Raw genomic sequence first — 16,099 nt, forward strand, 5'->3', positions numbered from 1 at the left:
CTCAAGAAACAGGACTGCAGTGTCTCTTCAAAGCGATTCCTATCCACCTAGCTAACCTCCATGCTCTTTGCCTCCCTCCCTTTCTTTTCTTCTTTTAAAAATTCTGTTGTTTAAACTACTGTAGGCCTTTCCCTGTTCCTGCTGTGTTCTGAGTCAGGAGTTCAACAGAGCTGAGAGGGCTGAGCTGCTGATAACTGCAGCATCAGGGTGATGGTATCAAAGCCTCTAATTGCTGTGATGGCACAGGTGAGAACCAGATGCTGATGAAGGTGCTAACTTCCCATTACCTTTTCCTGAGGAGTGAATGGTGCCTTGACCGTGTGTGGATAGCTCAGCACGGTTGTAGAGGTGTCTTGTCCTCACTGCCTGGGAGCCGTGAACAAAAGGTTCTGGCAGGTTTATGGACTTGGGGGTTAGAAGGAGGGGAAGAGGAGGTGGGAGTGGAAAGTACAGGATACTGGGTCAGAGTAGGGACAGTGTCTTCAGGTTCCCTGCCTGCCATCCCACTCTGCCCTGCCACCACAAGGGGATTTTAGCGAGGTACCCAAGAAAGGCCTGTGCCAGAAGCTCCAGGTAGACATAGTACACCCCTCACCCCTCGAGTCTTGGGGAGAGCACAGGTTGTGCTTCAGGTCTGGGGGTGGAGGTGGGGGCAGCATCACCCAGGAGGCCTGGAGATAACCCCTTGTGACTTGTGGTGAGACCTGAGGATTCACATGTAGGTTTTTAACCAGGAGCCAGACTCCTCTGTTCCACCGCTTAATTTTTTCAGGACCTGAGTGAGAAACAGGCTCCCCCATCATGAACCTGAGCAGGTCAGACTTGGAGGGACTGAGACAGGAACCAGGGAATTAACCTGGGGCAGCAGCAGACAGGGCCCTGAGGAAGACCCTGGAGCAGGATGATGAGGACTGCCTCCCAGGTGGTCTTAGCTGTTTCTGAATCAGGAAGGCTTGTCTCAGTCCATCAGGAGGCTTCTGGAGTTGCTTTGTGAGTCTTTTGTGATCTGGCACAGGACAGTGGTTCACTTAGCACAGCCCTGGAAGCAGGTAGAAGCTGGCTGGAATGCCTACCTGCCGGGGCTGAGACAGTGGGGTTCCCATAGCTGGGGGTACACACTAGGAGTGCAATCCCAGAGTCCCCAAGCAGGATACATTTTCATCAGGCAGTGAGGTTAAACAGGGCCTTTCTGTGGGCCTCCCAGGACATCAGCCTGGTCTGAATAATTTAGTTCAGTCCTTGGTTTGTGAGGGACTGCCTGGGGTGCTTAGTTCCAAACTGTTTGTCCAGGACCTCCCACCTCATGGGGTGGCAACAGCACCCAGGCGGTGGTGTCTGGGAAGTGCATGGGCCAAGGCCACCCTGTGCTTCTGGCCAGCAGCCCCATAAGGACAGGAAGGCCGGAAAGGTGTCAGTCTGCATCCAGACAGAGCAACACAGGAGTCGTTTCTTTTGTTTCTTGTTTTTTTTTTTTTTTCCCCAGGAGAAAGGGAAAGCTCTAGGAGCAAGTCTGAAAAACAAAGATCATTTATATACTTCTCCCTCCCCTGTGCCTCTCCTGGTGCTGGGCTTTATTTTCTTTTTTCTGTTATCATCAGTGTGTCTCATTTGATAATCAAAACTTTGAAAGAAATCATCTTCTGTTTTTATCCAGACTCTATCTGGAAAGACTCTTTGTCCCTACACAGAGGGGCAGATATTTTTATGTAATTTAAGTGGAGCGATCATGTTTAAGAATTGGTTAGCAGAAACTCCTGAGATTTTAAAAGATTTAAAAATGGTTTTACATGGGCACTTCCCTGGCAGTCCAGGGGTTAAGAAGTCATGTTCCCAATGTAGGGGGCACAGGTTTGATGCCTGGTCAGGGAACTACTAAGATCCCACATACTGCACAGCATGGTGTAAATTTCTTAAATAATGTAAAATTTAAAAAAAATTAAATAAAATGGTTTTACATGATCTCCCACTTGTTGAGTCTTCAGGACGGTGTGGCAGGGAGTGGAAGGCTCTCACAGTGGCTCCCACAGAGTCTGAGGTATCAGTGACTGTGAAAGGAGGACTGTGATTGCAGACAGCCTTTCCAGGCATCCAGCATAGTGAGAAGGGCCCTCATGGGAGCTGCTGCACTGGGTCCCAGGCTGCCTTTCTGAGCTCTGTGCTCCAGACTGGGGTTACCTTGACCTCTCATCAGCCCCTTATGTCTCTCCTTAAACTGTTAATTAAGACACTCACTGAACCCCACAGCAAATCTGGGGCTGTGATCAGATGCAGTGAATTCAAAACCCAAAAAGGAAGTAAATGTGGTCAGGTGGAGCCTGAGAGTGTGATTTGCATTGGGGGAACCCACAAGGATGGCCAGAGCAGACCCCAGGAAAGTGTCAGGGTCCAGTGAAACCCTTTGGATGGGATGAGAAGCCCAGCGAGGTCCACCTGTGGAGTACATCCTGGCACAGGAGCCTGTCCTGGGGCAGTGTTTTCCATCTTGTCCAGCATCTGGAAGGTGGGACAGCTTTCCTCAATGTTTTGGCCCGTTCTGACAACATGGCAGCACACGCATGTGGGCCCAGCCTGGGACAGTGTCCGTCTCCACAGCATCCTGTCCTGGATCCAGAAGGGGTTGAACATGTCTCTTGCTTTGGACGGGGGCAGTTCCAGACTCTCTTTGGTGAGCATCCACACAGCTGACATCAGTCTTGTTAGGAACAGAACTTGGTTTCGTCCAAATGTGTCACCCCCATGGGGGGCTTGTTTTATGTGGGTTTGAAGCTTGCTGTGGGGTCAGCTGTAGCTCATGAGGTGAGAGACTCAGCGTCCCCAACATGCCTCTGTGTTCCAACCCTGACCATGGCAGTCTCCACAGTCTCCATCACGGCTGGGGGTGGAGGCCAGCAGGGGCACACAGATACTACATCAGTGCCAGTTGCACACTCAGTAATGGGGCCCAGTATAGTTATCTTTGGAGCTGGTGGCGCCCTTAAGGCTGGGTGTCGGGTTTGGGGTGGGAGGGCAACTTCCTGCCCTACAACCTGTCAGGTAGAGCCTTTGTAATTGCTTGTAGTTAAGCCTGAAAAATTCTGAGCCGGAATTCTCATGTGAGTTTTAAAACATGTATAAATTCATGTAATTAACCTCACAGTCAGGACTCAGAATAGTTCTCTCTCTCCCAAAATTCCTGGGTGTCACCTTCTTGCATCCCTAACCTCTGGCAATAACTGATTTGTTCTCTGTCTCCATAGTCTTGCCTTTGCCAGAATGTTAGATAATGTAACCATGAGTGTATAACCTTTCATACTGACTTTTTTTGCTCATTCTTCAGTAGTTTATCCCTTTTTCAAAAGATGCAAACTCCCTGATGGATTTCAGGGAAGAGTTCTTTTTTTTTCTTTTAGCTGTGCTGGGTCTTCATTGCTGCAAGGCTTTTCTCTAGTTGTGGAAAGTGGGGGCTACTCTCTAGTTGCAGTGCAAAGACTTCTTATTGTGGTGGCTTCTCTTGTTGCAGAGCACAGGCTCTAGGCACACAGGCTTCAGCAGTTGCAGCTTCCAGGCTCTAGAGCACAGGCTCTATAGTTGTGGTGCACGGACTTAATTGCTTCTTGGCATATGGGATCTTCCTGGATCAGGGATCGAACCTGTGTCTCCTGCATTAGCAGGAGGATTCCTTACTATTGATCCACCAGGGAAGCCCCAGTTTGTCCCCTTTCATTTGCTGAATGGCTTCATACAGTAGGTCCTATATGTGGAGACACTGCTTTGCTTCTCTGTTTGCTGGTGCAGGACGTCCTGGTTGCCTCCAGTTCTTAATAGGCTGTGTTTATCTGCATATAGGTTTGAACATAAGTTTTTGGGTGAGCATAAGTTTTTAGTTTATTTGGGTAAATACCTACAAATGGTCTTGCTGGGTAGGTGTATGTTCAACTTTATGAGAAGCTATGAAAGTGTCCAGAGTCCCTGCCCTGTGTTCCCACAGCATGAACGGGAGTTGCTGTAGCTCTGCGTCCTCACTGTCATTTGTCAGTTCTGTTCTGTTACTTTTTCATTTTAGCCATTCTGATAGGGATGTAGTAGCAACTCTATTGTTTTAATTTGCATTTCCCTATTGACAGATGATATTGAGCATTTTTTCATATATTTTCAATCTTACATCTTTTTTGGTGAAGCATATGGTAAGATCTTTTGCCCATTTTTTAAATGATGTTATAGTTTTAGTGTTGTTAAGTCCCGTTAACATGCTTTCTCAGATAAGTGATTTGCAACTATTTCCACCTAGTATGTGCCTTGTCTTTTCTTTCTCTTAATGGTGCCTTTCATAGAGAAAAAAAAAACTAATTTTGAAACAGTTCAGTTTTATTAATTATTTCTTAAATGGACCATGTGTATTCAGTGTTGTATTTAAAAACTCATTGCAAAATCCAGTCACGCAGGTTGTCTCTTGTTTTCTTCTAGAAATTTCATTGTTTTGTGTTTCATATTTAGGTCTGTGTTCCTTTTTTTTAAAAAATCTGTTTATTTGTTTTGGGCTGTGCTGGGTCTTTGTTGCTGTGTGGGCTTTTTTCTAATTGTGGTAAGTCGGGGCTACTCTGTAGTTATGGTGCATGGGCCTGTCATTGCGGTGGCTTCTCTTATGACTGAGCACAAGCCCTAGGGCTTGTAGACTTCAGTAGTCTCAGTACGTGGGCTCAGTAGTTTCAGCTCCTGGGATCTAGAGTACAGGCTTCATATTTGTGTTACACAGGCTTAGCTGCCCCATGGCATGTGGAATCTTCCTGGATCAGGGATTGAACCTGTGTCTCCTGCATTGGCAGGCAGATTCTTTATCACTGAGCCACCAGGGAAGCCCTGTGATTCTTTTTGAGTTGATTTTTTGGTAAGGTGTAATGTGTATCAAGGTTTGTTCTTTTGCTTGTGGGTATCCAGTTACTTTAGCTCATGTGCTGAAAACTCCCTGCTCCGAGGAATTGTATGTGCACCTCTCAAAAGCCAGGGAGCTTACCTGTGGGGGTCCACTTCTGGGCTTTCTGTTCTTTTCTGGTCACCAACATCTGTAACCTCTCACTGATACCACCTTGTTATCATGTGCATTTATAGGAAGTCCTGAAACCAGGTAATGTGAGTCCTGCAATGTTGCTGTTCTGTTTCCAAATTGTTTTGGATATTCTGGTTCCTTTGCCTTTTATCCCCATACCCTGAATGTACTTGTATCATGGCCTCTGAAATGCCTTATTGCCTCTGGCCAGAAAAGACTGAAAAGTATAGGAGAATATGATGTTTTTCTACTCATCTTTATATTTCTAGCACCTGGCATAGTTGCAGGCCCCTTAATTGCTGGAAAAAACATGCATTCTAAAGGATAGCTAGTTCCTACTTCAGACCAGTACTGCTCAAAGGGAGCAGAGTGTTCTAGAAAGGTAGATGTGGTTTTAGTTCTGACAGTGACTAAGAACCATTCCTGTCCCTTAGGCCTTGCACCGCATGGGGCAAATGTGCCCAGCTAAGTGGTTTAGTCGCTCAGTCTTCTCCAACTCTTTGTGACCCATGGACTGTAGCCCACCAGGCTTCTCTGTCCACTGGAGTTGCCATTTCCTTCTCTAGGTAATCTTCTCGACCCAGGGATTGAACCACATCTCCTGTGTCTCCTGCATTGCAGGTGGATTCTTTACCCACTGAGCTCTCAGGGAAGCCCTTGCCCAGCTAAGAATTATTCCCAAATCCCAGTGGCACCTTCTTTGAGAAACACTGCTTGTTTAAAGACAGCCTATTCCAACTTCTTATCCTATGGGTAGATGGGTGGATAAGTTTATGAATTCATAATGATGAATATTTTAATAACTCTTTTGTTTTTCTCTCAAAGTATAATAGTGCAAGATTAGGATATCATTTTACTGTGTAGAGAAAATTATCCCAAACCTCAGTGGCTGAAGTTTAAACATTTATCTCAGTTTCTGTGAGTTAGGAATCTGCCAGTGGCTCACCCATTTGGTTCTAGTGGAGAATCTCACACGACCCTGTCTTCAAAATGTTGAGAATTGCTGTGGTATGAAGGTCACACACTTCAAGCTTACTCACATGGGTGTTGGCAGACCTCTGGTCCTTGCCACGTAGGCTTGTACACAGAGCTGCCTCACCATGTGGCCCTTGGACTTCCCGAAAGAGAGCAGGAGAGGGTTCCCAAGGTAGAAGTCATGTCCTCTTGTAACCTGGTCTTGGAAGGGAGATCCCTTACTTCTACCCTATTCCATTCAGTGGAAGTGACTTGATAAATCCAGCCCATATTCAGGACGTGGGGCAGTGAGGGTTAAACAAAAGCACATTTCCAGGAGTTGGAGATCATGGGTCCAGCTTTCAGGCCACTTGTTGCTGTAGAAAAGGAAGCCTACATTCAGCAAAGAGAATGACTTCAGATTTAACAGGGATTATACTTTTTTAGATATCGTTTGAAGATGTGGCTGTGAATTTCACATTGGAGGAGTGGCAGCTGCTTAATCCTACTCAGAAGACCTTGTACAGAGACGTGATGTTGGAGAACTATAGCAATCTAGTTTTATTGGGTAAGAACATTCTCATGTAGTACAGTGCATACCCGGTAACTGGATATGCACATACCTCTAAGATATTACTGACTTTGGATTTAAGTTTCACATGTCAAAGAGTCTTTGATTTTGACACCCAAGTGAAAAGTTTTTATTTGCTTTCTTTGTTTTATAGCCTCTGAGGTGAAATAGTCTTCATATTTAAGAGTCCCCTCAGCCCAAGCAATTGGGACTCTCTGTGTTTCCAATTGACAGGTTATCAAGTTATCAAACCTGAGATGATCTTCAAGCTGGAGCAAGAAAACCCATGGTTATTAGATGAAGAAATCCTAAGTCAAAACTTCTCAGGTGAGAAATAATCAGTTTAGTGGCAGACAGCGAAAGTTAAATCTCAGGTTTTTGATGATAGATTGGTACTTTTGAAATGTTATTTGTAAATAACTCTGGTTAAAGCTTCTCCATCTTTGGAGTTGACTCAGGACTCTGTGTCCTGATCTCCACATTGGGATGTGTCCCCTTTGGAGCTGGTAATGAAATGTGCCTCTAGTGGCACAGTCATTCAGGACCTTGCATTCTTGATCAGACCCTTCTTTGAGTTTCCCCAGTTGACTTTTTCTTCTCTCCTGCCCCAGTCCCACCTGCAGAGGTAGGCTTCTTTTCTCCTCTTTAAGAATTCATAATTTTTTCCTGTTTTAGGTGATGCTGTTACCTTTGAATTTCCTTTATTATTTTGCTTTTCTCTCCCTAATTTATCAAATTTCTGTTTCAAACTCACATAGAGTAGACTGTGAGTCCATGGACAGAGAATAGAAGTCTAATGCCTAAAAGCATTCTTCCTGCCTCCTTGCAGATAAGAACTTCAGGGTCAGCATCCAGGGCATCTTTCTGGTGCCTTTGATGTTTAGCTTCTAAAGCTTCTTGTTTATCCCTTCAAATGGTCTGCGGGGGTTTAAGACTTGCTGTGTGATATATTTTACCTCCATTTGAGTTGAGGACCCTCACAGTATGGCAGCATCTTATCTGTGAAGTTTTTTCCTGTGCCCAGAGGTCACAGTTGACTCCAGTTGAAGTAATTCCTTCCTTGTGTCTTTCACATGTTTCTCTGCATGTGGGCTTTTGTGCACACTTTTTCAATTAGATACCCTCCCCCTCTTTAAGCTCTATTTTTTCACTTCCACAGTGTTTCTTGACTCCCAGCCTTTTCTGAAATCTCTACCTACTGAGCAGTATTGTAGGAACTTGGGTCTGATCACACACTATCTATAATTATCTATAATTTCTTAACTAATTAGGTCTTGAGGTTTTTTCCCTACATAGAAAGATGGTAACTAACTTATTATTCTCTGTTCTTTATGACATTTATGCTGTGTAATTACTAAATATTTCATTAATTGGTTGTTGTGAGGCCAGGTAAAGCAGGATCTGTCTTATTTTTCAAATAATTTCTTTAGTACAAAGGTTTTCATCTAAGTAAGTGTTTCATCTTATTTGGGAAAATACTTCAAATTACAGATGTCGGCACCATTCACATGGATGATTAGGACTGGGTATGCGTAGTTTGGAAAAGCTGTCAAGATAGACTTTATGTTCCTCCATTAATTTAGAACCACTGCTATTTAGTGAAATGAGAGGAGTTGAGATAAAGTATGAGTCATGAAATAACATTGCAGGACCAGGGAATTATAATTTAGAAGATAATATAAAATAATTCAGTTTGAACATAATACATTTGTGTCAAAATGCAAAGTTAATTATCAGGATTAACTATATAGAAAGGAATTGCTTTAGAAGTTTAATGATAAGTGAATAGGGTTGTATAGAGGGCTTGTATGTACTATGTAGTGGGAGTACATCAGTGAAAAACTCAAACCTGTTCCCTACCTTCATTACATTCCAGTGGGAGAGACAGAAGTAAGGTGATTACCTATCTGATAAGTGCTATGAAGAGAATAAACAGGGTGTTTGTTAGTGTGCCCTTAAAATGATATGAAATAGGCATACTGGAAGCTGGGCAGGGAGAGGCTTTTGGGGTCACTGGGGGCAGGGAGGAGCCCAGTGTTGTGAGAGGAAGTTGAGGGCTGGAAGGAGCCAGGCATGCAGGGGTGTGTATGCTGTGTTAAAAGCCCAGATTTATCAAAGGTTTTTAAACAAGAGGTTTAAGCAAAAGGTTAGAGTACATTTTATAAAGATTGATGTGTGGAGACTAGAATTGGGAGGGCATGAGCCTGGAAGTGGGAATATCAAATGAAAAATAGGATGAAATGAAGGCTGAATGAATCAGAGTGTAACAGAAACAGAGATGTGGGGAAACAGACCTGTACCCCTACCAAGGATGATACTAGTAAAACATGGTCTATGTGTTTGCCAAAGTACCAAGATTTTTTAAAAATTTCTTTAATAATTTTTTTTGGTACAGTTTAACCTCAGTATGGTTTTATATCATTTAATTTATTAGTTTGGATATATATCTTAATCTTATTCCTTGATTTGAATTAAAATTTATTTTTCTTTACTCTTACATTTAATGAGACAATTTTTTATAAACTCTTAAAGAGTATCTCACACTTATATGTCTGTAGGACATATAAGTGTCTCACACTTATATGAGAAGCTTATATAAATGGTATCTAACTTCCCTCTCTAGTCTTTAAAATGCCCATGAACAGTGTTATCATCTTTTACTCACTGAAGCTCAAAACGTTGAATCTTTTTTTTTTCTCCTCCATATCCACAGCTCTAGTTAGCTCTTCCTCTGAAATTCTGATATATCTGAGGGTTGTTAGATGAGGCTATTTCCCTCCCCAGATAAATTATCCTACAAAAAAAGAGTGATTGCTTTATATTTGAGATCTTGCCGTATTTTTTTCATCTTGGGAGTATTATCTCACATTCTTAGTAAAGAATATCATAAAGTAAACAAGCTTAAAAGATCATTAAGGGAGATCACAGATAACTGTACTTACAGGGTAAAAAAGAAAACTGTCCTAATATTATGCAAAGTATACTTGTGGTTTTGAGTAATTTACATCATATACAGATTCAGTATATAGATGATGATTCAATTAAAGTATCAGAAACCTTAATAAAGGTGTTGATGCTGAGCTCTGGAGAACTCTTAGATAATTCCAAAAAAGTATTTCTCATGATGGTGAAATTGCAGATATCAGTGATTTGGGTGATGATTTTGAATGAGGATGCTTTTTGAATGTACTGATAGTACAGAAAACTAACATATCTCACCTTTCAGACATGAAAGTTGATATCCTGTGTTTGCTGTCATTGTATTCAGTGTTTCTTCCTGTGTGACATTCAGCACTGTGTATTAATCTTGCTGTTCTCTGCACTTTGATACTCAGTACATCTGATACTGTGATACTCAGAAGTACTCAGTCTTCCCTCATGGGAGTACCTACTTGCCCTTTTCTGATTTCTGTTAATAATGTCTGGGCATATAGAAGATAATCAGTAGGTTATTGTGGAATGAGCACAGTGTTTGATTAGAAATTGCTTGTCTTTTTTATCTCATCATGATCACTTGAATATATTTCATTTTTCCTTATTTTAAAGTTTGTGTTTATAAACATTTGTAATTTCAAAATCTGTTTTCATTTCTATTAAAAAGTTCAAAGCCTAATAAGTAGATATTGTATGTGGGAGATTTTTTTTTTTTTTTAATGGACTGGGCTCATGCTCCATTTCCGAAGATTTGTTCAATAAGCTTAATGATTAGGGAAATTTACACAGTATGGTTCATTTTTTCCTTTTTAGAAAAAGTCTGGCTAGATAATAATCTCAAAATGTGGCATCAGGATAATCAAGACAAGCTTAAAAGTTTGGAGAGAGGCCATGAATATGACATCTTTGAGAGAATGTTTCATTTAGGTATTAACTTTGATCATTTAGGAATGAGATCCCATAAATGTGGCACAGGTGAAAAAAGTCTGAAGGATCCTTTTGATTTTCTTATTCCAAAAAGTAACTGTGAAAGAAAGAAACTTGATGAGCTTAATAGGAAATTATTATTTTGTATTAAACCTGCCAGAACTTATGGTGGAATAAAATACTCTGATGGCAATACATGTAGAAAAGTCAGCAGTAAAGAGCCAGGACTCATTATGAGCCATATACCACACACAGGAGTCTGTTTGTGCATGGAATGTGGCAAGGTTTTTAATAAAAAGTCACAGCTCATTATACATCAAAGAACTCATACAGGAGAGAAGCCCTATGGATGCCGGGACTGTGGGAAAGCTTTCTCCCAGAAGTCATTGCTCACTATTCATCAAAGGACTCATTCAGGAGAAAAACCATATGGGTGTGGGGAATGTCAGAAAGCTTTCAGTAGGAAATCACTGCTCATTTTACATCAGAGAACTCACACAGGAGAGAAGCCCTATGGCTGCAGTGACTGTGGGAAAGCCTTCAGCAGGAAGTCACAGCTTAAAAGACATCAGATAACCCATACGATAGAGAAGCCCTATGGCTGCAGTGACTGTGGGAAAGTCTTCTCCCAGAAATTAAAGCTCATTACACATCAGAGGACACACACAGGCGAGAAGCCCTACAGATGTAGTGATTGTGGAAAAGCCTTCTTTTGGAAGTCACAGCTTATAACTCATCAGAGGGTTCATACAGGGAAGAAGCCGTATGCCTGTAGTGAATGTAAAAAAGCCTTCAGCAGGAACTCACTCCTCATTAGGCATCAGAGGATCCATACAGGAGAGAAACCCTATGAATGCAGTGAATGTGGTGAAGCCTTCATCAGAAAACCACAACTTGTTAAACATCAAATGACTCATACGGGAGAGAAGAACTATCAGTGCAGTAATTGTGAGGAAGCCTTCTTTAAGAAGTCAGAACTAATTAAACATCAAAAGGTTCATTTAGGAGAAAGACCCTATGGATGTGTTGAATGTGGAAAAACCTTCTTTGGAAAGTCACAGCTCCTGACACATCAAAGAACTCACACTGGAGAGAAACCTTATGAATGTAGTGCCTGTGGGAAAGCCTTCACCCAGAAGTCCAGCCTGGTGTCCCATCAGAGGACACATACAGGGGAGAAACCTTATGAATGCAGTGAATGTGGGAAAACCTTCAGTGAGAAGTCAAGTCTCATTCACCATCAGAGAACCCATACTGGAGAAAAACCCTTCGAATGTGGTGAGTGTAGGAAAGCTTTTGCCTGGAAGCCACAGCTTCTTAGGCACCAGAGAATTCATACAGGGGAGAAACCCTATGGATGCAGTGAATGTGGAAAGGCATTTGTTCAGAAAGTACAGCTCATTAAACATCAGAGAAATCATACAGGAGAGAAGACCTATGGATGCAATGACTGTGCAAAAGCTTTCTTTGAGAAGGCACAGCTCATTATACATCAGAGAATTCATACAGGAGAGAGACCCTATAAATGTGAGGAATGTGGGAAGTCTTTCACTAGGAAGTCACACCTTATGAGGCATCAGAGGATCCATACAGGGGATAAGTACTATGGATGCAGTGAATGTGGGACTGTCTTCCACAGGAAGGCGCAGCTCCTGATTCATCAGAGAAGTCATATGCTGTAGACATGGGGTGAATGTGGTGAGTGTGGGGAGTCTGCCATCAGATGTCAGGTCCCTGACATTCCAAGGACATGTATGGGAGAGAAACTCTGTCACTGCAGTGACTGTCTTACCACATAGAATTTAGAAAGAGAACCTTTTTTTGTTGTTGTTGTTAAGTAGACGATATAGGAAAGTCTTCTCCCAGGAAACACAACTTGTGGCATATTGATGGCTCCTCAGTGTGGAAGTCTTATCAGTATTGTGTTAAGTATAGACCTTTCAGTCAAAAGTGCCAGGCTATTAAATTTTAGAAGACCTAAACAGGAGAAAAAATCAATTGTTGTAACAAGTGAGTGAAAATTTCATTGGGAAATTGTAGCCCAGAGTACACTAGATAATACATACACAAAGGAAGTAACTGAGTATTATATACTATAGGTCTCATGCAGAGGAGTAGTCTTAGTACATTGAAGAATTTGATAAGCATGATCCCTGTTGAAATAATTCTTTAAGAAGGTTATGTTTATTGTATATAAATTTTTGTAAGAGAATAGGCATTTTTAAAGTGGTAGCTGTGTTTGAGGTGTGAAGACTTCTTTCTGCTTTCTGTTAGGGTGGTATAATAAGAACCACATAAACTCTCCTGCTTTAAACAGCTAGAAACTCCATTTATGAAATAGTGGTTTTTAGACATATGTCAAGTGCAGGTTTATGATCCCTGGCAGGAGGTGGACAAAATAAGGACAGCCCCACGACTGCCCAGCCTACTACCTGGGGGCCACTGTCAAGGCTGCAGGTCAGGGAGTTGAATGAACATGGTCTTGCTGAACTGAAGAGGGTTTCTGAGTTGGCATTTGAGGAACCTCGGTAGCTAGAATTTGCAGGTGAAGGGTGCTGGGTAAGAAGGAGCTCCCCAGAGAGGAGGCTGTATAAATCCTCAGTGAGTCCCTCTTTGAGTATTTGGCTTTAGTCCTTATTTGCATGTGTGTGGAAGAAAACTGAGACTCTGAGAGGAGCTGGGTAGCAGGGAGCTGAACAAGCCCTGGAGCTTAGCACAGGCTGAGACAGTTTGTGTTCCCACCAGCCACTTGGAGGCAGCTTTTTGCACAGGGGCATCAAGGGGAGTTTCCAGAACAGAGTTGTCTTGGGGACAGTGGAGAATCACTTAACCTAGATTAAAAGCTACTCTGGACCCACAGTGTTTGACATCCAGAAACTTACCTGGCACACCAAGAGGCAGGAACATATGACTTGTAACTACAAGAAAAATCAGTCAATAGAAAGAGGAAAGACTGAATTGATGGGAAGTAGTAGACAAGTATATTCAAATAGCTACTGTAAGTATAAAGTAGAAGAAAACATAAATTTGATGAAACCTGGAGTGTAAGATACACTTTTAAAAGCTCAAATGGAACTTCTTAGGTTGAGAACAACTCTGAAAAATAAAAAATAAAAAAACCCAACTGGAATTAAGAACATATTAGACATAGAAGAAGGAAAGAAATCAATGAATCTGAAGAGTAAGAATGAAAATTATCAAATGATATACCCAGAGAAAAACACTGTGGGTGGGGGGAAAGGAGGACAGGAAATTAGTTAAAAGTGGTGTAATATACATGTAATGGAAGGTCTAGAGGAGAGAGGTGAGAGGCGGCAGAAAAGGGATTTGAATAAATGATGGCTGAAAAATACCCATATATGATGAAAAGTATAAACGCACATATTCAAGAAGTTCAAAGAACCCAACACAGAAGAAACATAAAGATGCCAACGGACATCACAGTCAGTTGATGAAAACTGGAGTTAAAGAGAACAATTGTTGGGAATTCCCTGGTGGCCAAGTGGCTGGGAGTCTGCCTTCCAATTCAAGGAGTGAAGGTTCAGTCCCTTGTGGGAAACAGATCCCCCATGACGTGTGGCCCAGTCAAAAAAAAATTTTTTTTAATTGAGCAATTGTAAAATGCCTGGAGAAAAAAGGACAGGACACACCCACAGAGCAAAAAATTACAATATACTTCTGGTCAGAAACTATGCAAACTATAGGACAGCAGAATGACGCTGTTAAGTTACAAAAGAAAATAAAGAACCTCTCCTGCCCCACAGCCTGGAGTTCAATTGCCTGTCAAAAACGAAACCAAAAAGGACTTCAAAAAAGCAAAATCAGAGAGAGTTCCTGCCTTCAGGAAACATTGAAGTTTGGGGACTGCAGGAAAACACCACTCTGGAAATGAAAGGTTCTGGAAATGGTGAATGCATGGGTGAATATGAAAGATTTTTGTCTTTATTTTAAAATTCCTTAAAAAGGTAATGAACTGCTTTAAACCAAACTAATGACAGCATACCTTGGGTTAAGATCTACTTAGAAGTAAAGTGCTACAGTAGTACTTAAGTATGAATCTATAAAAATAGTTGAAGAGACTTGTGTTGTCTGAGTCAGAGATGTGGGATGACTTGTATCTTTAGCAGCTATATGATGAAAAGTGTCTGTGTTATGGATCTGTACATGTGCTCATGTTCTCTGAGTGTTCTCCATGTCCACACCATTTTCCTCCTTTCTTTGTACGCCCAGAGGGAGTGCACTGCTTCCTAGGATTTCTGCTTAGGTTTGGAGAGGCGAGGTGTGTGTCACCCCTGCTTCTCTCCTGCTGGCACACATCTGGGGGTGTCTGTCCATGTGGCTGAAGCTCCTATGTTCACCACAGACCCTCCCCCTGCTCATCAGACATAAGGGTGTTGTTAATTGCTTCTGGGGACTTCACCATCCCTGGTTGATTTTCTTAATTCTAGACACACTTCTGTAAATAGTTTGTTTATTAAATATTCTTGAGTTAATCATTTTAAGTATAACGTTTGTTACAAATGATGAACGTTTGACCAAATTTTGAGTATCAGTTACTGGTCCATGGGGCATAGGCTGACATCTTTTGAGATTTCTCACACTCAAGATCAGTATTTTCTCTTTGTGTTTTAATAATTCAGTAAAAAATTATAAATTCTTTGTGTGTTTTGTTTTGCTGCAAACATAAATGACTCTGGAGATTGTTACCATCTGCTCCATATGCCGGTGGTCTCACAGCAATAGACTGAACATCATGAGGTCTTTGTGCTACCTCTAGGTTGGTTGACCTTACAAGAAAGCATTATTATTTTTGTTAAATATGTATGGGCAAAAAAAAGGTAACTCATTACTGAGTGAAGAAAGAAAGGAATAATGTACTGTACTTCCCTGTACTCTTATTTTAAAAACTTGTGCTGTGCAATTAAAATACTCTTATTCCATATTTGGCTTTTTTTAATTCTGTATAATTCACAGTCTGTCATCTATACACATGATTTCCCATTTCAGGATTCAGAATCACCCCCAGAGAACCTCTTTAAAGGCTCCATACTAGATTCCATCACAGACACCATGCCAAATTGAAAATCAACTTTCCTAAGATTAAAACAGAGGTTCTTAAGGTATAGATTCATGTGTGTGTGTGACTCTTTGTGACCCCATGGACTGTAGCCTCTCCAGGCTCCTCTGTTTATGGGATTTCCAAGGCAATAAAACTGGAGTGGGTTGCCATTTTCTTTTCCAGAGGATCTTACCAACCCAGGGATTGAACCGGCATCTCCTGCATAGGCAGATGGATTCTTTATCACTGAGCCGCTTGGTAAGCCCTACGTGAAGCATAATAAGTTAGGCTGAAGTAGACTGTTAAAGAGGCCAGCATAGATCCAGTGTAGCACGCTCCCTGTCATTTATCGGGTATCCTTTTGCACCCGGTCATTTTCTGCTACTGCACACAAATGGCCTGTCTGTAATAGTGCTCTGTGATCTATTTATGATAGTGAAATGGTTTACCCCATTGAGATTCTCCCCTGACCCTTATTGGCCACATAGTGAAGGGAAAAGCCCTTCTCACTCTGATTATCTTAGAAAATTCTGTTTGTGTCCTGATATCTGTCTATAACTTAGAAGTAGGCAGTGTGACCTTGATATGTCATGATTAGCTCAAAAGAATGAAATGCAAGTTAAAGTATGCT

General features: G+C 41.8%; 1 protein-coding gene across 13 annotated transcripts in view; it reads left to right on the top strand.

The window, feature by feature from the left end:
• ZNF605 (zinc finger protein 605) overlaps positions 1 to 15,351 on the top strand; it is a 32,279-nt gene extending 16,928 nt beyond the window's left edge. For all 13 annotated transcript variants that reach the window (XM_027567168.1, XM_027567167.1, XM_027567163.1 and 10 more), the window contains 3 exons: positions 6,425 to 6,545; positions 6,783 to 6,875; positions 10,296 to 15,351. In XM_027567168.1, the coding sequence (XP_027422969.1) occupies positions 6,425 to 6,545; positions 6,783 to 6,875; positions 10,296 to 12,091 (2,010 nt within the window). In that variant the 3' untranslated portion in view covers positions 12,092 to 15,351. The remainder of the gene's footprint in view (positions 1 to 6,424; positions 6,546 to 6,782; positions 6,876 to 10,295) is intronic.
• Positions 15,352 to 16,099: the final 748 nt, after the last annotated feature.

This window comes from Bos indicus x Bos taurus, chromosome 17, assembly GCF_003369695.1.
Source record: "Bos indicus x Bos taurus breed Angus x Brahman F1 hybrid chromosome 17, Bos_hybrid_MaternalHap_v2.0, whole genome shotgun sequence".
NCBI lineage: Eukaryota > Metazoa > Chordata > Mammalia > Artiodactyla > Bovidae > Bos > Bos indicus x Bos taurus.